This window comes from Oreochromis niloticus, unplaced genomic scaffold (genome assembly GCF_001858045.2).
Source record: "Oreochromis niloticus isolate F11D_XX unplaced genomic scaffold, O_niloticus_UMD_NMBU tig00007147_pilon, whole genome shotgun sequence".
NCBI classification, from domain to species: domain Eukaryota; kingdom Metazoa; phylum Chordata; class Actinopteri; order Cichliformes; family Cichlidae; genus Oreochromis; species Oreochromis niloticus.
The window spans coordinates 1-27,420 of NW_020328387.1; the positions used below are offsets into that span (position 1 = coordinate 1).

The following is a 27,420-nucleotide window of genomic DNA, read 5'->3' on the forward strand; positions in this document are numbered from 1 at the left end:
TGTGAGTGTGTGAAATGTGGTGAGTATTTGAGTGTAAAATGTGTGGTCTCCTGTGAAAGGCTGGGTGCCCGATGTGCACCTTGCGCTCTTTAAATAGAAGGATATTCACGTTCTGCTCGCCCATCTGTGGCGACATGTGGTGGGCTAGCAGGTTGTAACATAGAGGCCCGGGTTCGAGCCCTCGGTCATCTGCCTCTCTATGTTTATCTGCTAGGGGAGTCCAGGCAGGGGATCTTGGAGTGAAATTCCAAGGGATGAACCTTGTTCAGCCTGGGACTTCCCTGATATTTTTTTTCTCTGTTTTTTTTTCCTGCCAGCAACAAACAGCCCAGCCCGGTTTATGGGACCTCCTTGTTGTCATGGCTACTAACAAGTCATTGCCTGACAAAAAATTATTTCCTATGTTTCCCTGTGTTTTGGTTGTTTTTTTTTTATCTCAAATATCTTTACATATCTTGCTAGATAGAATTCCTTGAACAGGGTTTACAAACGCCTTATCCTCTTTGTCCACTTAAAATATCTTTACACAACTATTCTTAGATTTCTTGCAACAGCACATACACCTGCACCTACACCCCACGTAAGCCTGTGAAGCACACTGTGATGGTCTCCTGGGGAGACTGAGAGTCCATTCAGGGTGAGTATGCACTCACTTTCACTCTTGCATGCAGGGTTTGCCTTTTCTTCTCACTGAAAAGTCTCTAGAGTTTTGGTGTTTGTGCCCACAGATGAATATCGGAGCAGGCTGTCATCCAAACAAGGTGAAGGTCTCTGACCCTGGAGTGGCAAATACGGGCCTCCAAGCCTTCCAGCCAACATACTTCACTGTTGACTGCTCAGAGTCTGGTCAAGGTAAAGCTCCATAAAACTGTGTGTGTGAGAGTAAAGAGCGCAAACATATGCTCATGTCAAGAAATATTCCAAACAACAGATATTACAGGGAAACTTATTTAACCCACCTGCTGTTTGAGGCTAAAAATGACTGTAGAGCATTACCTGCAAAGGTAACATGCTAACACAGCCTTTGTCCTCTGCCATCAGGACAAAGGCTGTTTGCGTTTAGGCTATTCCAATGACATCCTTCAGGGTCAAAGTGGATCCTTCTCAAGGCAGAGGACCAGACTCAGCCGCAGTGGTAAGAATACCTGTACTGCCTCACAAAGTCAGAGAGTGCTAACAAAAACAGTCCGTTTATTTAGTTATGGTCTATAATACGGTCTGAATGTTTTCCGTCATACTACGTGGAACAACTCTTCATAACACTTTTATGAAAATGTTTGACGAAATTGACAAGATCAAAATTCAAATCACAATGGCAAGGATTTAAAACAAGAATAAACATGAATAAACAGGTTATAGTTGGTACGCGAATGTAAACAGGTCCTTTTGAGCTGTCATTTGAACTGTGTACCAGTCAAAGCAGTAGTAGCAGCAGGCTGTGAATGACTTTGAAATCATCAGCAACCACACCAACACACACTGTTAAATATACACCTGTGCAAAGGCGAGAGAAGAATGCTCACACATGCGGGCGTGGATTGTAGTTACTTGTAGTTACTTTGTATTATGTGGGTTCTTATAGACAAGGAAGCGTTCTTCTGGCTGTTATGCATCATATTAAATGGGAGAATGTGGATCGCTTCCTTTCCCGTGACAGGGTCCCCTGGGAGTTGCGTGACCTACGGTGGAGATCACATTCCAAGAGCCCTTTCAGTGGCAGCGTGGCAGCCATGCTGGACCTTAGCAAGGTCAAGGTGACAGCCTGGGAGACAGTATGTACCTCTGTCATTGTTCTTCTTGTACATCCACACCTTCTGACACCAAGCCTCAGGCTACATAAAGCCTAGTGATAACCTATGAAACCATCATTTGCTTTTAAATGTTTGTCTAAGCATGAATGTTTTTACGATGGCTTTCCCCCCACCTTGTACGGTTGCCAGTATATTGATGTTTTCATTTAATTTTTAAATGAATCTAAGCTTTCGAGCAGATCAGAGGTGTCAGTGTATTTTCTTTGGTCTCTGTTCTGGCAGAGATAGCTGTTGGCAAAGACCAGCTCGTGCTGGTGCTTGTTTCTTCCTCCCCATTATCACCACAGCTTTATTCAAAGAAGGTGATCTGATCTTTTGGCTCGTCTGTCCAATAGTGTAGATTTCTGGTGAGTATCAGCTGCGCTGGGTATGTAATCGGGCCATCCAGCTGCGGTACTGATCCGACGCCACTTGTGCCAAAATCCGGACAAATGTCGTTTGATCATGGAGCAAATCTGAGCCAAATAGACTGATCATTTTTTTCACATGGCGTCTCATCAGAGGAAACTTTTCCTTTTCCAAGTTCCTGTAGAACTGTCAGAAAAATCCTGGAAGCGCTGTCTGAATTCTGTTTCGAGACATGTAATCACAGACACATATTTCCCTTTTTTAGCAGAAGGTTGGCCTGTGGATAAGCAGTTGTGATCTTGGACAGTGTGGGGAACTGCACAACGTTGAAGTTGTGCAGTTGTGTCTTAAAGAGATTGACCTTCACACAAAATGCTTTCATGTGCGCATAAAGTTGTGGTACAAGCTGCTCTTTCCCTTGTAGGCTCTTGTTCAGGGTGGTTAAATGATCAGCAAGATCAACTAAAAATGCAAGGTCTGCCACCATAGAGGGTCATTCAGCTCATGAAGAGGTCGGTCCTTCTCTTTCAAAAATGGTCAATTTCTGACCTCAGGGAGTAAAGACGCTTCAGCACGGCGCCGCGGCTTAGCCAGCGCGCCTCGAGTGGTAGAGTAGATCCCATATTCAGCATCCACTTCAGAAAGGAAAGCCTGAAATTCTCTGTGCTACAGTCCTCTTGCTCGAATTATGTTGACACTTTTTACAATAGTGTTCATTACATCTCCAAGATTGACTGTCTTGGCACAAAGGGCTTCTTGGTGAACAGTACGGTGCATTTTAACAGCCTCACCTCCAGCCTCTTTCACCTCAGCGCACATCATAGACGCCATTCCTTTGTGTGCACCTGCCATAGCTGGAGCCCCGTCTGTTGTATCTGCACACAGCTTGTCCCATTTAAGTCCCATTTTGTCAGTTGAGTCTGACACAGCTTCAAAAGTATCCATACCCGTTGTTGTGCCTTTTAGACTCTTAAGATCGAGCAGCTCCTCTGTAACTCCACGTCTTGCGATGAGTTGGGCCACCTCATAGCTGCTATTGGAGCCTTTTCCTGGACTTTTGAGCACAAAAAATACTGTTGCTGACCTGCAGGACAGCTACTATTTACTTTACTTTCTGCTCTCGCTCAGCACCAGTGAGGATGCATAGACCTGATGTTTGGTTCATAATGACGTCGTACATTATACTCTTTCATAACTGCCACAGTTTCAGTGCAGATAAAACAGACACTTCCCCTTGAATTCTTTGAAGAAATATTCACTCTCCCACCGTGTCTGAAATTTTCTGCACTCACTTTCTACCTTTCGCTTCTTTGGTTCTGCCATGTTTAGTAACTTGGGGTAAATTTCTTCTAGGATTGTCCTTTTTGGTGGAGCAACTGCCTTGATCAACAGTAGCTTCCCCTGGTGTTAAAACTAAGAAGTGCAATACACTCAAGCAAAAGTTGAAGTGCGGGCCATATTCTCTTCTATTTATAAAATTTCTTGCGGGCCAATTAAAAATGGGCCGCGGGCCGTAGTTTGGACACCCCTGCTATAGACATTAGCACACACTCCAACAGGTTTTCATCCTCTAGAGTCACTTGGATGACAATGAAAACACTACGTCCAGATAAACTCCGTGTATATAGTGTATTATCTTACAAAAAATACAAACAAATATAAAATAAGTATTTTATTTTCTAAATGTAATGCTTCCTTTTAGGAGGAAGGTGGAGGAGCAGCTCCAGCAGAGCAACACCAGAGGTGTGTGGAGAGGACCGAACACCATCACTGGACGGAGCACTGTGAGCGGAGGGGGTCCAGAGTCTGGAGACCAGGTTCTGGCTAACAGATTGAACCAGTTGTTTAACAGGTTTGATTCAGTAGCACTTCCCTCCCCCATCCACCAGAGCTCGTCACACCTCTCTGCAACCCCCATAGCACCGGGGACATGAAATGCACCTCACCTGTCCCCCTTTTCCTTTTCCTTCAACCACTCTACTGGGTCTAAGTCGTCTCCACCTGCTACGGCGGCTGAGATCCTTTGGGGTGAAATAAACCTCATGAGGAATGATTTTGAGTTCAACGGGGAATTCTATTTACAGATTAAGGGTACGGCAATGGGGAAAAACTTTGCCCCAGCCTATGCCAACATCTTCATGGCAGAGTGGGAGACCTCTGCATTGGAGAAATGTGTTAAAAAGCCATTATATTATTATCGATTCTTGGATGATATCTGGGGGGTTTGGCAACATCCTGAGCGAGACTTTGAGGTGTTTTGAGGACTCTTAAATAATTGGTTGAAACAACAAAGGGAAAGGAGAGTCTTCTAATATGACAATCGTTTTGCAATTGTTCATCCAAACACTTTTTTCTCTGTTTCCAAAAAACAAACACACTCATCTAAGAAAAATTCATTGGACTAAAGTTTGAATGCGCATGCAACATGTTTATTAAGACTGTCTAATGTCTGCGACGCTATCTTCTCCCACGTCTGCGAACACCGGAGGCCTTGTGGGGTCTCCTGCCTCTGCGAACGGGGAAAGTAGACCTCGCATGTTTGCGTCTATACCTGCGGAGAGCGGAAGCTGCTCCATTTCATGGGTTCTATTTATGGACTCACGGGACAACATTAGTTATGTCACTGATGTTGCCACTTGTGGTGATGCTATACCTTGTTTATAGCATAATATCTGAACTGTGATGTCATTGTGAAGTCACCCTGCAATGTGATATCAACTGAAAGCTCATAACTGAAGCAGATTAGTCATTTTGTTGTGACCATATAACCAAGCATGCCGACATGAGGAGTCGCGAGTAAAAGGAGGAATATGCGCAAAATTCCTCCTTTTACGCACGATCCTTATGTCGGCATGCTTGGTTACATGATCACAATAAAATGACTCGCAAATATGTTTTAAATGGATGATTCCTCATTTGATGGAGAATCATCCATTTACACATTTCCTGAGTCCTAAATTTGATGCCAGTGAACCTTTCTGAAAAGCCCCCAAATCCCCTATGAGCAAGCACTTGGCGACAGCGGGGAGGAAACCCCCCCCCTTTAATGGGGGGAAACCTCCGACAGAACCGGGCTCAGGAAGGGGTGGCCATCTGTTGCGCACAGGCGGCGTTTAAATGTAATATATGTAAAGTTCCTCGTTTTACTCGCAACTCCTCATTTCGGCATGCTTGGTTACATGATCACAACAAAATTACTCAAAAAGATGTTTTAAATGGATGATTCCTCATTTGATGGAGTCTGGAGGCAAGGATTTCAGTCTCTGGATGTGCAAAGCTGATAGTAACATACCCTAAAAGACTGGCAGCTGTAATTGCGGCAAAAGGTGGTTCTACAAAGTATTGACTCAGGGGCTGAATAATTACGCACACCCCACATTTCAGTTATTTATTTGTAAAAATGTTTGGAATCATGTATGATTTTCGTTCCACTTCTCTCGTGTACCACTTGTATTGGTCTTTCACGTGGAATTCCAATAAAATTGATTCATGTTTGTGGCTGTAATGTGACAAAATGTGGGAAAGTTCAAGCGGGCCGAATACTTTTGCAAGGCACTGTATTAATAAAGAATAACTTATAATATATGCAACGGAGTCATGGTATTTATTCGTTTACAGTGTGCAGTGCAAATGTGACTGATCTTTGAAGTGTTATTGTTACAAACGCTGATTGGAGACCTTGTTTGTTTCAGGTTCCACAAGTGATTTACAGAATTGATGTAAATTTTATTCTTTAATACTTTAGCTTGATTTATTTCACCAAGTTATTAATCACATAAGCTGTGACAACACCCTCTATTAGTCCATAAACTACTACACCTGTACCAACACCTACTAGTCAACCAAACACTACTCCTAAATCTTTTTAAAAAAAAACATTCCCAGGCAATAAAACAGTGACAGACAGTAACCATTACAAACACTAAAGCTTGATGTGGCATCAAGAGTAAAAGATGAACTTTCTTTACATACATATATGTACAATATGTATATATGTATATGTATATACATATAGATATATATGTGTGTGTGTGTGTATGTATGTATATATGTACATACATACACATATACATATATGTGTATGTATGTATATATATATATATATATATATATATATACACACACACTTAAAATTCTCGCAAATGTTCTTGCAGCTTCTGACTGAATTTGATGGTTTGTTCAGGTGCAAACTTGAGTCAGCGAGTCGCAAAAATGTATGACACACATGTGACAGGTTTTATTTCATGTTTAACAGAACAGCAGCAAACACATTTTGGACACTTAAAGAAACTGAAGCCAAAGATCTAAATGAGCAAAAAAAAAAAAAACAAGATTTAGTAAACTGTTAACAGCTGTCAGGTACCTCCTGATGTTAACTAAATTAATAGGGACAATTTCTCAATAATATTTTCACATAAAAGATAAAATAGTAACAAGATCAAAACGGTGCTCTCCATCGGCCTGTACAAACAAAAACAGAAGCACTAACTGAAAGGCTGGGAGACAATTCATCAAAGAAGACATATATAACTTACAACAAAAGGTGCCAGAAGGCGATTAGTTTAGTTTCTGAACTAGTAGGATCAATAACAATGGCTTGTTCTCCAGTAGATCAGGTCCATCAGTCAGAAACGGAGCCTGGAGACGTGTGAGACAAAGTTTTGTAGCTCTTTGTCGACGTTCCTCATAATACTTCTAAAAAAACAGAAAAGTGAGAAAACAAACATCGTTAGGCCAACAGTGTGATTTTGTGTGCTGAATCGTGTATATGTATGTGCGTGCGTACCTGCAGGTTGTCGTAGTGTTTCTGGCTGCAGCAGTGGAGTTCCTTGGCGGTCTTCTCATTCAGGCAGAAAACAGAGCAGATGTTACAGAAAAATCCTGATTTAGGGACCACAAACTCCTGACCTGCAGAGAAGCAGAAACAGGAAGATTAGACAAGTATTAACAACAAATTTGAATTTAGAGAGTGTGTGTGTGTGTGTGTGTGTCTGACCGATGGGGCTGTTAGGGTTGAACTGAGGCAGTCTGAAATCTGCTACAACACACGGAGACTGAGCGCGAGATCGCTTTGCCTCAGGTCCGACAAGCTCCCTCCTGCGTTTTCCCACAACTGAAAATGAAAGAGCGACACGTTAATCATCAACAAATCTGCTACAGGACCCACTGGGTTTATAAAATATTTAAACATTAAATTATAACTCAATAATAATTGAACAAATGATTTCGATTTACTTGAAAAGCTGAAACATTCATCGGCCACTTTATTAGGTACACCTGTTTGTAAATCTCTAATCAGCCAATCACATGGCAGCAACTTAGTGATTTATGTATGTAGACATGGTCAGATGACCTGCTGAAATTCAAACTGAGCATCAGAATGAAGAAGAAAAATAATTTAAGTCACTTAAACGTGGCATGTTTGCTGATCTTAGCGTTTCAAAAAGTGTTGATCTGCTGGGATTTTCCCACAGAAGCATCTCTAGGGTTTACATAAAATCGTCTGAAACAGAAAATATCCAGTGAGTGGCAGTTCCCTGGAGGAAATGTATTTTTGAGTTCAGAGGAGAATGAAATAACTGCTTCACGCTGATAGGAAGGCCAGAGCAAGTCAAACAACCACTTATTACAATGCACAAGAGTATCTCTGAACACACAGCACATCCAACACTGAAGCAGATGAGCTACAGCAGCAGAAGACCACACTGGGTTCGACTTCTCTAAGCTAAGAACACAAAACTGAGGGTACAATTCACACAGGCTCAGCAACGCTGTAAAATAAAAACGCTGCCTGGTCTGTTGAATCTCAGTTTCTGCTGTGACATTAGGATGGTAGGGTCAGAAATCTTGGATCCTTGATGGTGTGGGATATATTCATCACACCAACGGAGCATTTTTTAAACACCACATATGTAAAATATATTACTACCACCAGGCTGAATGTCTGTAGCACAGCAGGGAACACAAATATGAGATCAGAGCCATAAAATATCACAACTTTTCTTTTTACATTCAGTTTACTGTTTTTCGCTGTCAGAGCGGTGTATTTTGCTGATTTAAAGCAGCTCTTTGTACCTTTAATGTCGGCCATGCTCCATCCATCCTTCTCCTCTCCCTCCTGTGTCTCGTCATCAGGACACTTGGGCTCTGGCTGCCGTCCAGCAGGGGCGGCTGCAGCATCGGGCTGGGTCACTGCTTCCTCCTCGGTCCTCTGGCTCTCCGCCTGGCAGTCACCTTTGGTCACTGCATCTGTCGATTCTGCGGTCTTCTTGGTTTTCATTTTGAGGTGAACTTTGTTCTCACCAGAGTCTTGCAGACGCTGTTTCAGGCTCTTCAAACTGAATTTAAAAGCAAAGATGCCAGTAGGTTACCATGAAAAGAGGTTTGTTGTCACAAAATGTTAATGTGAAATAAGAAATTCCATTTCAAATTTCTAATCTAGAGTTGCTTCTATCTAAATCACATTCTTCTCTTTTTGCATCTTTGGGAACTGTTTACTATAGACGACCTTGAGGAGTGTATAGTATATTTGACTCTGCCACTAAACCTGAAATAGAAAGATACTCACGACTCAATACGTCCAGCTTTACTCCTATGAAGAGGAGAGAAAAAAGCACAAGGTCAGACAAACATGAAGACACTTTAAAGAAAATGCAAAAACACAGTGTAAAATAAATTTCCTCTTTTTCTCACTTCTGATTGTGGGACACACTTACCAAGAAGATAAATAGTCCTTGGTGACATTGCTCTCCATCACCTGTGTTAATCCACCAGGTTCGGCCATCTCAATGCATATCTGAGAAAACAGAAAGGATGTTTGAGCAACACAGTGGTACTCAACGGGTGTGCTACAGGCACGATTTGTATTGTACAGGGCAATAAAGAATTTGTGAAAGTAACAGGATAGAGGTCCTGGCGAGTTTGTTTAGGCAAAGAAAAATAAATCTTGGGGTTTTAAACTTGCAAATGGAAAATAGGTGCAAACATATTTCTCTACTTTTGCAAAGTTTTTGATTGAACAATAAAACCACTGAGCAAGAAACACTAAAAGAATAACTAGTGCTGCCTCAAACTGCAGGGATCTCCCCTGCTAGATGGGCCAGGACAAAAGGCTGAACAGGTCATAAGATTACTACTTGGTTGAGAACTGTGTTAAGTTAAAAAGACTTAGACTTAGTGTTAAAAAAACACAAAGTCTCCTTCAGACTCATTTAAAATGTTTCTCAATATTAAAAGAACAGCAGACACCATGACAAGCCTTGCAGCCTTCTGTAAAACATAAAAAAGTTGCACGTGTTTATGAAATCGTACCCTGTTGGCAAGCGGCAAGAATCTGACAAAAGCAGCAATGGACGCCACCGCGTCCATGATCATCATGAGAAGGTCCACATTCACCTCGGAGACCTCCACACTCAGCAGCCGGTCCTCCAGAGCCTCAGACTCTGGAACATGCTGAAAAACAACCAGCGTTAAGATCAGGGAGACCCGAGCCTGCTGCTTTTACAAGACACATTTATGTGACTGCTGACTTACAGTGTTGCTCCATTTCATCATGCTTCTATACATGCTCTCCTGTGAAAAGAGTAGAAGATGAAAGGGGATTACATCAATCACTGATCCTCTGTTTGTACAATAAATACTGAATAACTCTCCTCCTGGTTAGAGTGTTTTTAATGTTCTATTGACCACATTTAATAAGATAAATATTGGACTCCACTGTAAGTGAGAAGTAACTCGATCCTGGTTTGCATCTTTGTGGCAAAGGATTCATACTTCAGGATAGTAACGACACAACATATAACCAAAGTTTTGCAGGAACTATTTGATGCTATTTGAACTATTTGATGCTATTTGAGTGTCAGTGTCAGGTCTGACGGTGCCCCGACCGGCGACCTGTGTGTATGTGTGTGTTTGTTCTCCTCTCTCTCGCTCTGTTTTTTCCTCTCCGGCTCCGCTGCGATTGTTACGCGGTCGCGTAGCAACGGGAGATCTCCGACCCGGAAGTGCTGCCGCTCTGAGCTGTCCCACCTGCGACTGATTCCTCGCCAGCTGCTGCCAATCGTCCACCGTCGTTGGCAGAGCTATTTAATGGTGTGGCTGAGTGACAGACAGCGCTGGAGTATTGCACCAAGCCTGGTAGTGACTCGAGCTCAGCAAGGGTAAAGCAAGTGTTTGATAGCGGAGGGAGGCTAATCGCGGCTGTTTTGCCTTTTCTCAGGAAGCGAACGAGACGGAGAGACGGAAGGAGAGACGTCACTGATTCACGGGAGTTGTGTGGACACACGAGGGGAGACGGGGAGAGGAGCACTGAAGGGACTTGCACTATGGATAACTGTGGATTGGCTTCACTGTAAATAAAGACACTGTTGAACTTTAACGAGAGGTCCGCGTCTGGGTTCACTAACTCACCATCCTTAACACTCAGTGACTTTCCGCAACAGTTGTCAGACCTCAATTCCTCTTAACATGTAGCTGTGGAGAGAGTTCTCAGAAAGGTCCTGAATAGCTGGCCCACAAGGAAACTTGAGATGGGAAACGCTGAAGCTAGAAGGTTAGCAGCGACTGAAGTTTCAAAATAAGTAAGGGCATTACTTAATAGTCAGTAAAACACTCTATAACCTATGTCTGGGTCTTTAAAGTTTACACAGGGCTGACTTCACAAGAAGCTCTGTGGAAATTTAAAGTGGTGGCGGAATGACGTGGGTTGTCGCCTATGAACAGAAAAGTGGATAAAGTTCATGCAGCTTTTGTGCTGCTGTTGCAAAAAGGAAGGAACAAATACAGACAAAATAATAATAAATACCTGATTTGAAATTCATGCACATTTTTAGTTTTTCCATTTCTTATTCAGATATTTATCAATAAGTGACTTATATGCATGTATATATTGTATATATTGTGCTATTCCTTACTTCTTGTATCTTGTATCTGTCTTTGTTACTGTTTGTACTGTAACCAATATATTTCCCCCAGGGATCAATAAAGTATTCTGAGTCTCATTCTATTAATATTAGCCCAGAGAAGGATGATGCTGTGCTCACTCCTTAGAGGAGGAATCTGTTTTGATTGGGATCTGAATAGTTTGAGTGAAACAGGAGCATGCCCCTGATTTAACAGCCCCCGATTGCTCCATTTTCATACCTCACTTGAACCAGGAAGCATGTCTTGTAAAACAATGTGGATTCTGAGCGTCCACTCTCCAACAGTAACTGGATTTTTGAGGTAATCTCTGGCGAAATCGCAGCACGTATCCCAGCTGTTAAAAAACACAAAGGCCTGGAGGGGAAAAATGATGCAGAGGAAACATTCAATATTAATCATTAAATTGAATTAAATTTGCAAATGCAAATTTCTCTGTATCAGCCTGCTGGGTCTACTCCTCACCCTCCTCTGCAGTGATAAAACGATTATGTTGTAGTACAGAGTCTGAACCGTCTGATCAGGGAAGTAACGCCACACCAGCTTGGTGACATCCTCCTGTCTGTAGTTTCCTTCTGGCAAACCGGTCAACATGATCGTGGAGAACGTAGAACCTTGAGATTGGGCTTTCTACAAGACACAAGGTTCAAGAACCAAAGTTTATTTGAAGAGAAACTTTGCGGTACTTTTAAAAATATATATATTACTATTACTGACCACATAGAGAAGACAAAATGAAACCAAGTTTAGCAGAAAAAAAGAAACGTGGTTTTTGAGGTGAGTATTTGGAAAAATGGACACCTCTTGGTATTTACTCAAGGATTCCTGTTTAACACATGAAACCTGGGTTTATAAAATGCACTCACCTCAATGTCATCAGGTTCACTGACAGTTAAATACTCTAGAAGTGTAAAACAAACACAGTTAGTAACAGTCAACACTTTATATCTGGAGGTTAATTTTAGTTTTCAGCTGTTTCTCTCACCTGGGATTGTGAACCAAGGAGAGACAGTGGGGAACACAAAGGGACTAGTTGTCATTGTGATCCAATATGGTGAAGTGCTGCGTTGTGGGACGGTAATATCTTCTGTTGGGACAGTTGCACCATCAACAGCAACCTCGCTGTCTGGCAAAGCTTTGTCTGGCAATCTTGGTGCTGCACAAGCAAAAATAAGTTTTGTTAAAATTTTTGTGGGGGAAAGAAAAGGAAAAATGAGTGGTGCAAAACAGGTTTTTAATGTTTACAATGATCCAGTAATATCAATGTTTTGACTTTTATTTTAACTTTAAGCACCTTTACAGATACCCAAGGTATCATAGACATCACTGACATATGTATTATTGTGCGATCTACTGTACAATATAAAGCGCCTTGAGGCGACTTCTGTTGTGATTTGGCGCTATATAAATAAAATTGAATTGAACTGAATTGAATTGAACATCAGAAAAACAATGATTAGTGGGTTAGATCAAATGCCAGACTGAAAAAGTGCAGTTTAAGTAATGGCTCTGGTTCATGTGTCTACGGCAGAGACAAGCAGAAGGGAATCGACCACTGATGGAGCAAAGATTTCTGGAGGGGCCAGAAAAGAGGTCAGAGAGATAATAAGGCAAATGAGCATCAAAGGATTTGTGGGAACGAGAATCACAGTGTTAGTGGATAAAAGTTGAGGGAATGTGTCACAATGACTTATTGTGAACAACAATAAATCAGCAGTTTTGTCTTCACTTTATCCACAGCCCAGGGGAGAACTGAAAAATATATTCATGAGTGTTTCACAAACAGAAAGCGAAAGAAAGGTCTTACCAGATGAACTTCCATTAACTTAACCTATCTTTTTTTTTCTCGTTTAAATCATATTTGTTTAAAATCCCATTTAAAAAAAAAACACTTACGCAGTGAGGTACATCCACCGTGTGGTATTTTCAGCCTTGACAATTTGTGGCCGGTGGCCCGTTTTAGAAGGCTGTACCAAACGCCAAGGCGATCAGCATCACGAAGAGACTGAAATTCGATAAACACCTGAAACACAAGAAAGAAAATTTCTTCTGAACATTTTAATTTCACATTGTAAATGTTAGAAAATAAGTGCTAAGCACACGTGGAAAGAGTGAACTAAGTACAGCTTTATTGTGGAGTTCACTGGATTCAAAAGTCAGAAATCCTGGCTCAATGATGCACTGGAGCCATGCTCAACATGACCCCTGCACTAATACTGTAATGTGATAAATACTAGTGCACATGAGCATATGAAGAATTGCTCAGCGAGCAGCTTATCGGCAGTCTCTCTTTACTATCTCTATAGTTTTGCAGTTGTGCTTTCCTCAAGATAAGTAGCATCCAAATCTAGACACATTATCTCTTTTTAAGGATGGATTTATGAAGGTTGGTGCATGTCATTTAGTTTGGTGTGTAAGCAGTTAATCTGTCAATTTTTCCGTATGGTTAAGATTACACTTACACAAGCACATATCTCATACAGCCTTTCACAGACTTCGAACACATGCACTTGTTGGCATTTATGAGTGTGTTTATACCTTGTTGAGAAGAGCAGGTAGTTTCTTACACAATCCATTTTTTCCAAAGCTTCTCTGAGATCCCGGGACTCGCCTGGCGAGATGTTCCTGATGTAGATTATTCGTGCTCCATTGTCAGTCACTTGCTGCTTCGAGAAAACCGGGTTAACATGAAAAAAACAACAACCCACAAACAATATGACATTCCAAACATTCTTATACTACAGTTCCAAGATCAAGGTCATAAGTTTGCACTTATATTCACACAGCAGGTACGCACCCTGGCAGCTATCTTCATTATCCAAACAATTTATAATTGCAGCTCTTGCTGTTTTTGATAACACTGGTTGAAAAAATATTTAAACTAATGTACACACAGTGCTGTGAAAAACGCATTTGGCTCCTTCCCAATTTCGTAATTTTTTGCACAAGTTTCAAATCGTTAAACAAATGTTTAAAAAAAAAATACAAAATGCCTTTTTAAATGAGGATTTAATTTATTCCAGGAAAAAAGTTCTCCAAACCTTTCCTAGCCCTGTGTGACTATCTGAAAAAACGGGTATGTCCCCATTTTTCAAGGTGTTTTGACTTGGATGTGAGTGCTTCCAGTTATGACTTTATACTCTGACCAATAAATCTAAAGGTATTCTAGTGTAGTCTTTGTTTCTGAGATATGTGCGTTACTTACATAGCATAGCCGTTTCATCAGAGACTTATAAAACTCAAGCTGAAAGAAAAAAAACAGTTAAAAATCATTACATCACTTCGGATTCGGTTTGATTTATTTCAGCTTAAAGATATTTTTTTTCTACAAAAAGAAATATTTGTTTACATTTATAATCACACTTTAAATAAACAAGCAGAAACAAATATTTTCAAATAATTTTAATAACATCTGTCACAACAGTAGATTGCATTATCTACACACAGTGCTTACCGGCGTCATTAAAATGTTGCCCTTCTCAACCTGCAGTCGAAGTTTAGACCCGTTGAGAATAAAATCATGTTTTTCTGATGCTAGCACGATGTTTTTAGCTGCCACTGCTGTCGGCATGAGGGCAAAAGCCTGAAGGAAAAACAAACAACCAAACACTGATTTTTACTGAATGATCATGAAGACAGGCACTCACAAAATATGTATTAACTAACTAAATGTTAGTTAGGTGGTCTTAGAAAAGATATTTAGAGCGCCATTAAAATGAAGGTCATAACCCAGCCCAATGCAAACTGGTGCTTACCATGCGTGCCTGTGGTATAACGTAGAGCGTGTCGTCGTAGTACAGAATAGTTCTAGATATGTGTGTTTCCACACGAAGAGAGGTTGAAACAGACTAAACTAACACACACGTGTGTGTGTGTGTGCATGTGTGCACGTGTGTGTGCGCGTGAGTACAAAGCTAAAGCACGAAAATGAGTGCGACTGTTTGCGGATGGCACGTTATCTAAACACGGTGAAACAGCAAAGTCAGAGAAGAAGAACAAGCACCACAGCAAGCTCTGCGAGCCTGCTGCCAGTGTGAAATGACACATTTGTGGGCGCTTCCCATGGCGGCGGCATGAAAAGAAGAAAAGGAGAAAGGATGGATGAGTTGGTGCTTAGCGGTGTTGTGCTAAAAAAATGATCGTCTTCCAAAAACCGATCGCTCGTATTTAAACTGCTATAATAACTTGTTGGTCTATAATATGTGAAAACATATATCAAATGTATCCTTCACGGATGAAATCAAGTCATCTTGAGCCACAAACAACATTCCTATAACAAGGTAGAAGCTGCAATGAGTTTTTGGTAGTGACTTTTATATATGCTTTATTTATCTAGTTCCAAAAATGGGTTGACGTTAAAAAAAAGTGTTTGTTAGTTTTTTAAAAAGCGTAATCTGTGCAAGAGGACAGCAGATGTTGCAAGAAATCTAAGAATAGTTGTTTAAAGTTATTTGAAGTGGACAAAGAGGATAAGGCGTTTGTAAACCCTGTTGAGGGAAGTCTATCTAGCAAGATATGTAAAGATATTGGAGATTAAAAAACCCCATAGGGAAACATAGGAAATAATTATTTGTCAGGCAATGACTTGTTGGCAGAAGAAGAGTGGTCCTTGGTAGCCATGACAAGAAGGAGGTCCCATAAATCAGGCTGGGCTGTTTGTTGCTGGCAGGTAAAAGAAAAAACAGAGAAAAATCAAAATCAGGGGAAGTCCAGGCTGAACAAGGTTCATCCCTCGGAATTTTCACTCCAAGATCCCCTGCCTGGACCTCCCCCTAGCAGATAAACATAGAGAGGCAGGTGAGCCGAGGGCTCGAACCTGAGCCTCTATGTTATGAACCTGCTAGCCCACCACATAGCAGAACGTGGAATATCCTTGTATTTAAAGAGCGCAAGGTGCACATCGGGCACCCAGCCTTTCGCAGGAGACCACACATTTTTACACTCAAATACTCACATTTCACACACTCACACCTGCTTTTTTTCCCTGCCCACCTTTTTCTCCACTTATTTATCAACAACCACTCCTTTTTCATCTCTGCTACCTTGCCTTTATTACATCCTCTTAGCTAGCATCAGTGACCGGAGAGCAACAACAGCAACCCAGTGCTTTTCTCATCATTTCTTTAGTCACGGTCAATTCATTGGCCTCTACGGATTAGCTAAAGCAACTTTACAAAACAAGTTTCCCCGAAGAGCCCAGTTGTCATCTTAGCTGCCTAGATTTGAGGACCTAGCTAAGGACGGTAGTTACGGACACAAACACATGTAACTTACGGAAAAAAAGCCTGGGGTCCCTCTGTCACTGTGCTTATTAGGTGGTAATAATTTGATGTAAAAGTGTCGGAGACAGTGTGAAAAAATGAAGGCAGAGTTGGTAGCCTGAAGAGAGAAAGTTGCGGAAGGTGGAGTAATAAGCAGCAAATAGCTGAGGAATGAAGAGCTGACAAGCATGGGTATTTTGCGGTAATAAAAGGTAACAAGAGAGCAGGCGGAGGAGTTGGCAAGAGCAGGAAAAAGGAGAAGCGACTTGGCTTCTCCCCGCCCCCCAAGCAAGGGTCGTGGCAGCGAGTCCGTGAGGGGTTCGAACTCGGGCGCTCAGATTCAAAGCGCCACTTCTTACGTCTTACGCCAAACGACCAGCCGGCGAAATTAGGAAAAAAAAGGACATTTATCTTTTGTTCGGCAATACTTGTTTTTTTGTGTGAAAAACATGTATGGTGCTCGGTAAAGATGACACGCCGACTCACTTCTTCTTTTTTGGGTTTTTTTTTGGTTTGACAAAGTTTGTTTTCATATTAAACCAATGTCAGTGACGTCATTCTAAGCCACTACCACAGGTAAGGAAAAGCCTGAATCTGTAGATCTTTTTCTTTTCTTTTTGTTGTCTAAAACACAAAAATCGCCAAACAGTCAGCTCACAAAGTTGCAGGTTGGTGGGAATTTGGCAGAAGAGCCAATGACTTAAAGCATTTAGGTGCATATATCTTGCCACAAGACATGTGTGCTAAGCTAGCTAAATTAGTTTCTGTTAGCGAATCAAGTGACTATGTGCACGATAGCATATGCTAGTTCCGGTGCGGAAAATCCTGTGTGGAGCTTTGTTTCCGGTGTCCTATTCGCGCCCTGTTTAATGTCCAAAAGAAGTTAGCCAAATGAATGAATTAAGCGTCGATTTACATTTCTATAGATGTCTTGGTCATTTACCCAATATATCTGTAAATGATGTTCACGGACTTGTCGATATTTTGCCCCCACGCCTCAGAGCAAAGGAGAAAAGGGATTCAAATGTTATATTTCTCAGCTGTCCCTCGTTTATTGCGGTGTTATGTTGTAAAAATAACCAGCGATGGGTGAAATCAAGTAGCCAATTTTATTTTTTTGATGCGTGGACATCGTGGACATCCAGTACTGCACTTTTTAATTTAGAAGGTAAGTCACAACATACCCTTCATACATACTAATGTATAGAAACCCTCACCAGCAATCGTTCATTTTTTGTGTGGCTTTTTTCACGGTTTGTTAACATGCTGTGTAGGTGTGGACACAACGGGAAACATCTGTGACTGCTGTTCACCTGTAGTTTGAATGCTGAACATTTGCCTGTTTAAAGAATAAGACCAGTCACTATACAGAGATGTGCTTCTGAATGTGGACGATGTGTCTTATGCTGCAGTGATGCAGTTCTGCTTGTGTTGAGTGATGCAAACAACCAATCGGTCTAAACTCTTTAAACGTCAATCACGTGGTTACCGGCTACCGGCGAAAATAATCGGTACGGTAAACCAATTTCTGTTTTAGCGCATTTGCGCCGCTGTGTGTTTTTGTGGTCTTCTTTTGTGGCTAATTTAGTGAATTTTGGTCTGATCGTGGTGAAACTTGGTGTGTGGAGTCAGTGATAGCTCTGGGAGCTAACCAGCCTATCTTTAAACGTCAAAATCTATCATTAGATTTTTTTGTGACACAACAGTGGTGAGTATTCCCACCTTCTGCTCTTTGGAACTTAACGCAATCTTTCCATTTTCAAGTTTTGGACATGATTTTGGAGTATATCTTCGCAGTAGCGATTTACCGCAAAGTAAAGCTACCGGAAATGTGCAACCCCACATCCGGCCTCAAACCAGGAAGTTAGCATTTTCTCGTGCACATAGTCAAGTTCAAGCTCCTCACATATCATCATCCAGGGTACAGTCATATGCTGATGAGGAGATCCCATGCAGGCAACATTAAGGCAGTGTAACAAGTTAAATATGCACTAATTTGAAGGTATTTCCTAATATCTAACATAAAAAAAAGGCAGTTTACATTGTAAACTGAGAAAAAAAGGCAGTTTACAAAATCCTAAAACATAAAAATAGATTTAAAATAATGATAAATGTTTGCCTGCAACTGACACAGCCAACACAAATGTCATTGAATAAAAGCAAACCCTGTGATAACATGTTTTTGTTTTTCTAGAATAGAAGAAGCACATTTTAAAAAGCCAGTAGGAATAAATCTTTGTTGTTACTGCATGATTAGAATGAAGTAACAACAAGTCTGGCTGGAATCAGAAGTGGTAATCTGTGTACTGTGCTAGTGATCTGCATAATTCACCTTAGATGGTCATCTGTTTGGATGGCTGAAGTGGGTTAACGACACAGCTAATTTCATCAGGCTGCTACTGAAACATCTAAAATGATCTGCATCCACGATCCACCAGCTCAACAGCAACATCTGTCAGCTGTGCATCCAACTGGAGGCCTTGGCCTGCTGTGCTCAGGTGCTGGGCCGCGATTTCCGTCCCTTGTTGACGACCTGGCTGTATCCTGTGCTGGAGAAAGCTGGTGAGGAGACGCTGCTGGTCAGCCAGGCGGCGCTGAGCTCCATATGGAACATCAATAAGGTCTGTGGATACGCTTCCCTCAAGGAACTGATCAATGAGAACTCTGACTACCTGCTTAATGACATATCACTCAACCTTCAGAGGCTCAGCCTGCATTTACAGGTAGTTATGATGTGTTTTTTGTTTTTACCCAAAATGGACACAGAAATAACTGCTGGAGGGTTTACCCGATTTCCTCCTTGGTCTGCTTAAGCCTGTGCTGCCCTGAGCTTGTACTGTATTTCATTATAATCCTGTCTTGTTGGCCAGGCTCCACCGGTGTTGACAGTTCTGTTGACTCACTCTGACTGCAGCCTGCTGGTCGGGGACATGGTTCAGGATCTGGATCTCAGCTACGAGCGCACAGCTGCTCTTTTCTGCTCCGCGCTGCACGCGCTCATGAAGGCACTGGGTAAGATTTCAACAGTGATGTCAGCTTGAGTCTCACGTATACTGGGAGTCAAAGAGGACAAGGAAGAAAATGTGACTCATTGCATGCTCTGCCACATTTTTTATGTTGCTTAACTTTATGTTTTCTGCAGTGCCTTTCAAAGTTTCTATCAAGGAGTACACTTCAGGATGTATAATTTGCTCGTTATCAAATTATCAGTATCTTTGGAAACATTTAATACATCGTGATGTTTAATTGCTGAGTGGTTTTCTGTTGTAGAATTAATATTCATAATAATATTCATACAGAAGTTTTACAAGCCCGCACAGTAAAAATGTATGAATTAAATGTTACTGATGGGCTCTTTTCAAAAACATCAGCGTCTGTGTCACACTGATTTTGATTAACTGACTTATTTTATTGTAACCAAACCTATGCTCATATTGTTGTCTTGTTTTTCCTTTAGCGAGGTGGTTTCCTTCCACTTGTAGCAGGACCAGTACGTCTGCCAGCTCCAGGCAAAGCTCCAGTGACCAGGAAGACCTCAGCATTCGCCAGTTCCTGCTGAATTACCGCAAACAGAAAGAACTGGCAGAGAGCATTGGAATAGAGGACGATGACACTGAAGACCGAGGTAATAGGTCTGTCTAAGGGCCAGTGGAATATCAGCTGTAGACTGTAGTGGTGGTTATATTAGATTCAGAGTGTAGAGGAGATGACCCTTTTATGACCAGCAGGAAGGCACACACACACACGCAGTGTCTTAGGTTAATGACACACCATATGGGGTTTACAATGGGGGGTTGCTTTTATAAAACTGTTTGTAACAAAGAGTTGAGATTTGCAGAGGGACTCCCGGGCCATGCACATCTCCATTCTCGAAGATGAATAAGTGATAGAAGACGAATAAATGGTTGGGAAGTAACTATTAACCCTCACTATAAAGACATAAATGGTAACTATAAGTAACCACACAAGAGGTTTACTGCAGTGTAACTAAGGGAGGGTTCAGGGTCACCTGATCCAAGGCTGACTATATGCTTTATCAAATAGGAAAGTTGTAAGTGTAATGTTGAAAGTACAGAGGGTGTCTGTCTCCTGAATCCAAACTGGGAGCTGGTTCAGAGCAGAGCCCTGAAAGCTGAAGGCTCTGCCTCCCATTCTACTTTTAGAAAGAGCTAGTCTGAGAGTGAAGAGCTGTACCGGGGTGATGTGGTACCTTAATGTGTTTAAGATATGACGGGGCCTCATAATTCAAGACCTTGTTGAAATATTGCCATGTCTTTATAACTCAGTCTTCCTACGTGTTGCATCATTGCTGGAGATTTGTTAGGACAGCTCAGTGATCTGTGGTTTGTTGGGCTCCTCTGAAAATATGACACAGTGTCTGAGAGTAGTGGAAGACAGAGTCAGTGAGCCTTCACTACCATAACTTAGCCAGTGAGTATGTAGACATGAACTGACCTGATACTGTCACAACAGCTAGATATGTAGTTCTTTACTCCAGGACACCGTCCAGCTGCTGGGAGCAAGCCCTGAAGCAGTCAATGACATCTGCTGCAGCAAAACTTGCATTTTGCTAGTGTTTATACTCAAAATCAGTATATAATCAGTCTCAGAAAGCTCTTGTGGTTGTTAGTCAGTCCTACCTTCTCTGTTTCAATGTATATGTGAGAAGGGAATTGCATAAATTGCACAGATCCATTCCCCTACAGAGGCTTTGTGATTGGTCCTGATGGCTGCAGCCGTTTCGCTATATCACTTTGACGCCGTTTTAATCCGCTCCAATGCCTTATCTTTTTCCCTCTCTCAATTCCCTCCATCATCCCTGCCTACACCCTCCAAGTACTGGAAGGAGCTCCGTCAGACCAGCTCATGCAACAGAGCCAAATGCCCCAACAGCCCTGGGTATCTAAAACCTCAGCCTCCGGTCTCTCGGCCTTCTCAGCTTCAGTTTTTGTTCAGCTTCTCCCTGTTGTCCCTTTGTCATCTATAGCACACATGGTCTCCTTTCATCAGACTGCATCATTGTCTGCTGTCTCTCATTGCAGGTGTTTCATCACTGAGAGGGTGCGTTCTCTCATTTCTCTCTCTCCATGTCAAAAACGGGATGCCTGAAACACATGGACAGTTCAGCAGAGCTGCATAATGTTAAGAAGCCACAGCCTTCTGATGTTACAGGTCCTGTATTAATTTCCTGTGTTCATTTAGTCTGTGACATGTTGTCGCTGTAACCAGAACTGTTGCCACAATCTCTTAACAACCTGTGATCTGACGTGTGCACTTGCGTGTCTCTCAGGCAACAGACCGACCAATGGGAATGATCTGGCTGGATGTGGCAAGTCTGAGACCATTTGACCTGGTGATTCCATTCACCATCCAGAAAGGAGAGGTCACAGGTAACAAGTCTACTTAATAAACAGATAGTTTGAGCATAATGATGTGTGTGTGTCATTGTTTTTGTCCTCTGCTTTAGGTGAGGTCCGAATGGCATCAGGCAAAGTTGCTAAGCTTGACATCACAGACAACAACGATGGCACAGTTGCTGACAAGTACGCTCCCACAGAGGCCGGTCTGCATGAGATGGATATCAAATACGATGGCACCCACATCCCAGGTATCTGCATATGGTCAGGAGAAATGCGTGGGAATGAAGTGCATGGAGAAAATAGTTTGGAAGGAAGTCACTAACCGCTCTTTTTCTGTCTGTCAACAGGAAGTCCCTTGCAGTTCTACATGGATTGCATGAACGGTGCCTATGGCCCTGGCCTTATCCACGATCCATCTGGAGATGTTCCAAGACTACATGCCTGGAAACATTCTGCCCGAAACCCACTGCTTCACCCCTCCCTCTGCAGCTGAGCCACAAACCTGCTGAAAACTGCTGTTCACAAACGCTGTCCATCTAATCTGACTGGGCTGGAGCTGTTTTGCAAAGAAGAATGGGCAAGAATTTCAGTCTCTAGATGTGCAAAGCTGGTAGAGACATACCCTAAAAGACTGGCAGCTGTAATTGCAGCAAAAGGTGGTTCTACAAAGTATTGACTCAGGGGGCTGAATAATTACGCACACCCCACATTTCAGTTATTTATTTGTAAAAAATGTTTGGAATCATGTATGATTTTCGTTCCACTTCTCACGTGTGCACCACTCTGTATTGGTCTTTCACGTGGAATTCCAATAAAATTGATTCATGTTTGTGGCTGTAATGTGACAAAATGTGGAAAAGTTCAAGGGGGCCGAATACTTTCGCAAGCCACTGTATAATATTGACAAACCAGCACTGGTATTGGTATCAGATCGATACTAGCTTTGTTTCTCTCTTCAGTCTGTCTGTAGACCACTGAACTGTATAAATGATTTTTTGGAATGAAAAAATCGTTAACTTTCCTTTTCCCTGGGGCTTTGCATCAGTCGCCTCCTCCCAGCCTCATATTTCTGACAGTGTAATCAAACAGGTGCTTTGCTTTCATCTTCTCCACAACTGTATTTCCCCTCATGGTGGCTTCTTATCATAAGTAATGTGCCAAAACGTTATTACTTGCATGGGCTCACAGTGGGTAGTTGTGGGCGGGAGTGTGTGAGCAGGGCAAACCCACGCTTAACCTCCACAGGGCAACAGAAGTTTTGACCTTTGATGTCCCTATATGGGCCCAGATGGACAAAATTATTCTGGATGGGTTTTCTAAAACCTGTAGTGGTCCAGTTCTTTAACCTGAGCCCCAAAGGGTTTTCTGAGCTTCCTGCTCGAAAATGAAATGCCCCAAATTAATTGAGTGCAATTACAAACTCTGTGTATACAATCGTGGTATCAAAAGAAAGCTAACACTTGTGAAATGTCATCAGAGGTGTAAATATTGCAGCAGATATTACTGTGTCAAAGTTACTGAGACTGGAACACAGAAAAAGTGAGTAGATTTTATTCCCGCCAAATTTTTTATTTATTTTTTTAACATATAACCCTTTTAAAAACATGCTTCAGTTCACATTTCACAACAAACAAAGAAACAAACAACCTTTATTTGTCACATACACAATCATACAGGGTACAACATGTAGTGAAATGCTTGTGTCTGAGCTGCAGACCTTTAATTCCCGAAATTCAGTATAAACATCATCTGTGCAAAGTTTTATGTTTCTAAAGTGAAACCGTGAAAAATTACAGCACTGCCAACACATAAATATCCAGACGTTGAACAAAAAGGCCCAATTTTGCACACATTGAACACCATGTCAGTTGAATTTTTTAGGTATTAAACAGCAGAAATTATTTAATTTTATTAACAGGCCTAAAATACTTTTTGAGCCAATATTTTTTTCTTTTTTTACTTTTTAAGTTGAACAACTAAACAACAAATATACATAATAATGCAGTTATAGAAAGGGCAGGAAAAATGTCACAGCTTGCAGTATCTTTTACAACTCATGTATACAAATACAAGTCGGTAAACAAAAAGGAATACATTAGGAGAAAAAAACAAAAAAAATGATTAAGAAAGAAAAAAGGGTGCTCGAGGTATAAATAACGTATAAATCAAGTGAAACATTTGACACAGCTCCTGTGTTTTACATGCTTTGGAATTTGTGCTGTTCTTTAGATTCTCTAGATAACTGTGGTGGTTTTTGTGGTCTTCTTTTGCGGCTCTTTCAGTGAATTTTAGTCAGAGCGCGGTGAAGCTTGGTGTTTGGAATCGGTGATAGCTCTGGAAGATAACCAGCCTTTCTTTATCCGGTTACATGAGGTCTGATGAATTTGTGGTTCAGTTTTGTTTGTTTAGTGGACTTGTGTGCATTTACGTAACTGCTCTTTTAATCATGGCTTGTTTTCGTTGTGTTTGGTGGTTGTAGAAATGGTTTATATGAGATTTTAGCGGAGATGTGCCCACAGAGTGAATGTAAAATGCAAATGATGCAGTAGAAACAGTCTACGTCATTTCCTGGATGCTGTACGAAAAGTAGCGGTAAGAAATCGAAGGCGTGACCGTTATGATTTTGAATATAATATCTGTGTGTGCGCTGAGTAAGTACTGAGTAAGTACTTTCAAGGCATAGAAATGACTCAAAATATTTATAACACTGTCTTTGCTCACTTATAGATCGTTAGACACACAGATAACATTGCATGTGCATGTGGTGTTTGAAGTACTTTCAAGTACAGATGAGATAACACCTTATCATATTATCATCGTCAGAAGTGAGCATATACGCACGCACTCTTATCTCTTCTATGTAAAGTTTTGAATATACCTATAATCCAGGTAACCTTTGATAACAGCGCACTAATACTATTAGCTTAATCTAAGATATGGGTGTCGGAATAGGTGTTCTCCCACTTATTGCGCTACCATGAAGTGAGGGGTACAAGTTAAACTGTCCAGGGTTAACATAGAAAGACAATCATCCACACTCACATTCACACCTGCGGTCAGTTTAGAATCCGAAAAACGATGTGGGCTTCATAGATAATTGGCAAACCTTCTGGAGGAAACCTGGTCTTGTTAGGAGAGACGGCATCCATCCCACTTTGGATGGAGCAGCTCTCATTTCTAGAAATATGGACCAATTTATTAAACCCCCAAAATATGACTATCCAGAGTTGGGACCAGGAAGGAGAGTTGCAGTCTTACACGCCTCTCTGCAGCTTCTCTCCTCCTGCTACCCCCCCAAAAACCCATCTCCACTGAGACTGTGTCAGCTCCCAAACAGACAAAAACAAACTTGGTGTTAAGACACCAATTTGGCAATTTGGGGGCACGGTCATTCTCTACACATGTTCAGATGCATCTATGCTTCTATGGAAACTGTTCTTATGGCGAGAGGTTCTGGTGCGAATGGACCGGAGCCTCCTGCCTGAGGGGAGCAGGTCAAACAGACTGTGTCCAGGGTGAGAAGGGTCAGCTGTGATCCGAGCTGCACGCCCCAGTGTCCTGGAGGTGTACAGGTCCTGCAGAGATGGGAGTTTGCAGCCAATCACCTTCTCAGCAGAGCGCACAACACGCTGAAGTCTCTGTTTGTCCCTGATAGTGGCTCCAGCGTACCACACGGTGATGGAGGAGGTGAGGATGGAGTCGATGATTGCAGTGTAGAACTGCATCATCATCCGTGTTGGCAGGTTGAATTTCTTCAGCTGCCTCAGGAAGTACATCCTCTGCTACGGCATCATGCCCTTGGACTCATTTTTACAACTTTTTAGTAGGAAAAAAAGAGGAATTTTAATTAAAAAATGTTTGACATTTGTGAAAATGTAATTTTCCTGTATTCATTTTTTTTGTTATTGTTTTTTTTTTTTTTACATTTGTTTTGGTTTTATTGCCTTTTGAGTCAAAAGTCTCCAGATGCAGATGCTTGGTTTCCTGGTATTTCAAGACATTAATGCAATGGAGAGGGATTTAAAAAGAAAGAAAGAAAAGAAACAGTGGAAAGTGAATCTCACATGAAGCGGAGGAGCTCAGAGTTCTCTCATTAGTCTAAATATCTTCGGAAGTGAGTGCAGATAGTAGTGGGAACATTTACTCAAGTACTTAAAATACATAAAGTCTGTGTTTCAGGTAGGTGTTTCCATGTTATACTAGATTCTGCTGTACTATGTTTTGGGTATAAATATTGTTTTTTCAGCTCACTGACACTTATTTTAAAGCTTTAGTTGTTTTTGTATTATAGCTCAATAAGGGCAATAACTATGTTACTAATTACAAAAAGTTGGCACACTGTACAATGTAAACAACAGAATGTATATGTATATTATAGCACCAAATCACAGTAACAATCACCTCAAGCTGCTTTATGTTGTAAGGCAAAGACCCTACAGTAACAATAAAAACAAACAAACCCAAAAACCCAACAATAATCATATGACGCTCTTTGAGCAAGCACTTGGTGATAGTGGAAAGGGAAAACTCCCCTTTAACAGGAAGAAACCAGGCTTGGAGGGTGAGGGTGGTGGTGCTATGATGATTGTAAGACGAGCATGACCTGTGCACAGTGCAAGAAATGTGTGTGTGGGTGTGTGCGTGCATGAGTATGCACACACTCATCCATGTGTACACTTGTGCAGACAAGAAACTTGACTGTTGGACAACAACTGTTCCATGTTCTGATTATTTGAGCGATGTCATTATTTCTGTTTCACAAATATGTACACCCCCCCCCCCCCCCCCCCAAAACAAACAAACAAACAAACAAACAAAAAGAACAAGTACATAAAGACTCACACAAAAAAATAAAGCAGAAGAAAACCCTTCTTCAACTCTGCCGTGGCCGGTCCCAAGCCTGGATAAGGAAAGACGAAGGGTGAGTGAAAGGGATGTCTAGGGTCACAAAATCAACATGACTCATTCTAAAGGGCACAGACGTGCACCCAAATTAGAAAACAATTGGATGAAAGATTTTGAAGATTCACTAAATCTGTCATCACCAAAAACCAATAGGGTGTCAGTAATCTTGAAAGATTTGAATGCAAACTTTCCAAGATACATTTATTCTACAATAAAAGTTTGGCCTGATGGCGGTGCTGGGGTTCTACAGTGTGGCCTGGTGGCCAAGTGGCAAGGTGTTAGTGTTGTAAACTGAAGATCTTGGATTCAATACCCATCTATACCTTTAATACAAGCTGACAAGGAAACAAAAAGTCCCTTTCTGTACTAGACACTAGCTGTAAGAAACAACAGTCCGTCCAGGAGCAATGTTCTCCCGAAAGTCTGTTCTGGGCATCTTTTCACTCATCAAAGTGACTTCTTCAGTTTCACCTGACTGCAGGTTTCCACAGCCTTATAAAGAGTACATCTGCATAATGTCAGAAATTATACACAAGCATAAAAATAACAGTCCACTCAAGTTTACAAAACACCATTGCTTATTGAGTAATAGAGCGTTATATACTGTTTATGATTTAACACCACCATGATGGTTTGTGGAGCATTGTGGAGTGAAATGTCACTGCTAAAGCTTGGCTGAAACTGGGTGATAGTAATTCTAACAGAATAATGCCGGTGTTGACCAGATGCACTATAAATGTGGCAACACTTTACAAGCTTGCAACATTTTTTCATGCTTTCCTTGGAATGATGTTCGCATTTGGCAATCTTTCTCTG

General features: G+C 41.5%; 1 protein-coding gene and 1 long non-coding RNA gene across 2 annotated transcripts; one reads left to right on the forward strand and one right to left on the reverse strand.

Moving 5' to 3' along the window:
• Positions 1-6,716: 6,716 nt before the first annotated feature.
• LOC109197965 (uncharacterized) lies at positions 6,717-13,624 on the reverse strand. The gene is made up of 14 exons (XM_019353672.1): positions 13,617-13,624; positions 12,975-13,101; positions 12,064-12,234; positions 11,945-11,979; positions 11,544-11,708; positions 11,301-11,435; positions 9,693-9,731; positions 9,471-9,611; positions 8,876-8,955; positions 8,728-8,751; positions 8,235-8,497; positions 7,156-7,272; positions 6,946-7,067; positions 6,717-6,854 (listed from the first exon to the last, which is right to left on the reverse strand). The coding sequence occupies exons 3-14, from the start codon at positions 12,116-12,118 to the stop codon at positions 6,717-6,719; spliced, it is 1,314 nt and encodes a 437-aa protein (XP_019209217.1). The 5' UTR covers positions 12,119-12,234; positions 12,975-13,101; positions 13,617-13,624.
• LOC109197964 (uncharacterized) lies at positions 9,739-11,163 on the forward strand. Its single transcript, XR_002058967.2, has 2 exons — positions 9,739-10,295; positions 10,378-11,163. It is a non-coding gene; the product is annotated as an uncharacterized LOC109197964 (long non-coding RNA).
• Positions 13,625-27,420: the final 13,796 nt, after the last annotated feature.

Bases quoted from the DNA above. Each gene is read 5' to 3' on its own strand.
- LOC109197965 (XM_019353672.1), bottom strand. From the start codon at position 12,118: ATGACAACTAGTCCCTTTGTGTTCCCCACTGTCTCTCCTTGGTTCACA. The intron at 8,956-9,470 runs GTACGATTTCAT...CTGTTTTCTCAG, and splicing joins TCTTGCCGCTTGCCAACAGG to ATATGCATTGAGATGGCCGA. The intron at 7,068-7,155 runs GTCAGACACACA...GCTTCTCTGCAG, and splicing joins CAACCCTAACAGCCCCATCG to GTCAGGAGTTTGTGGTCCCT.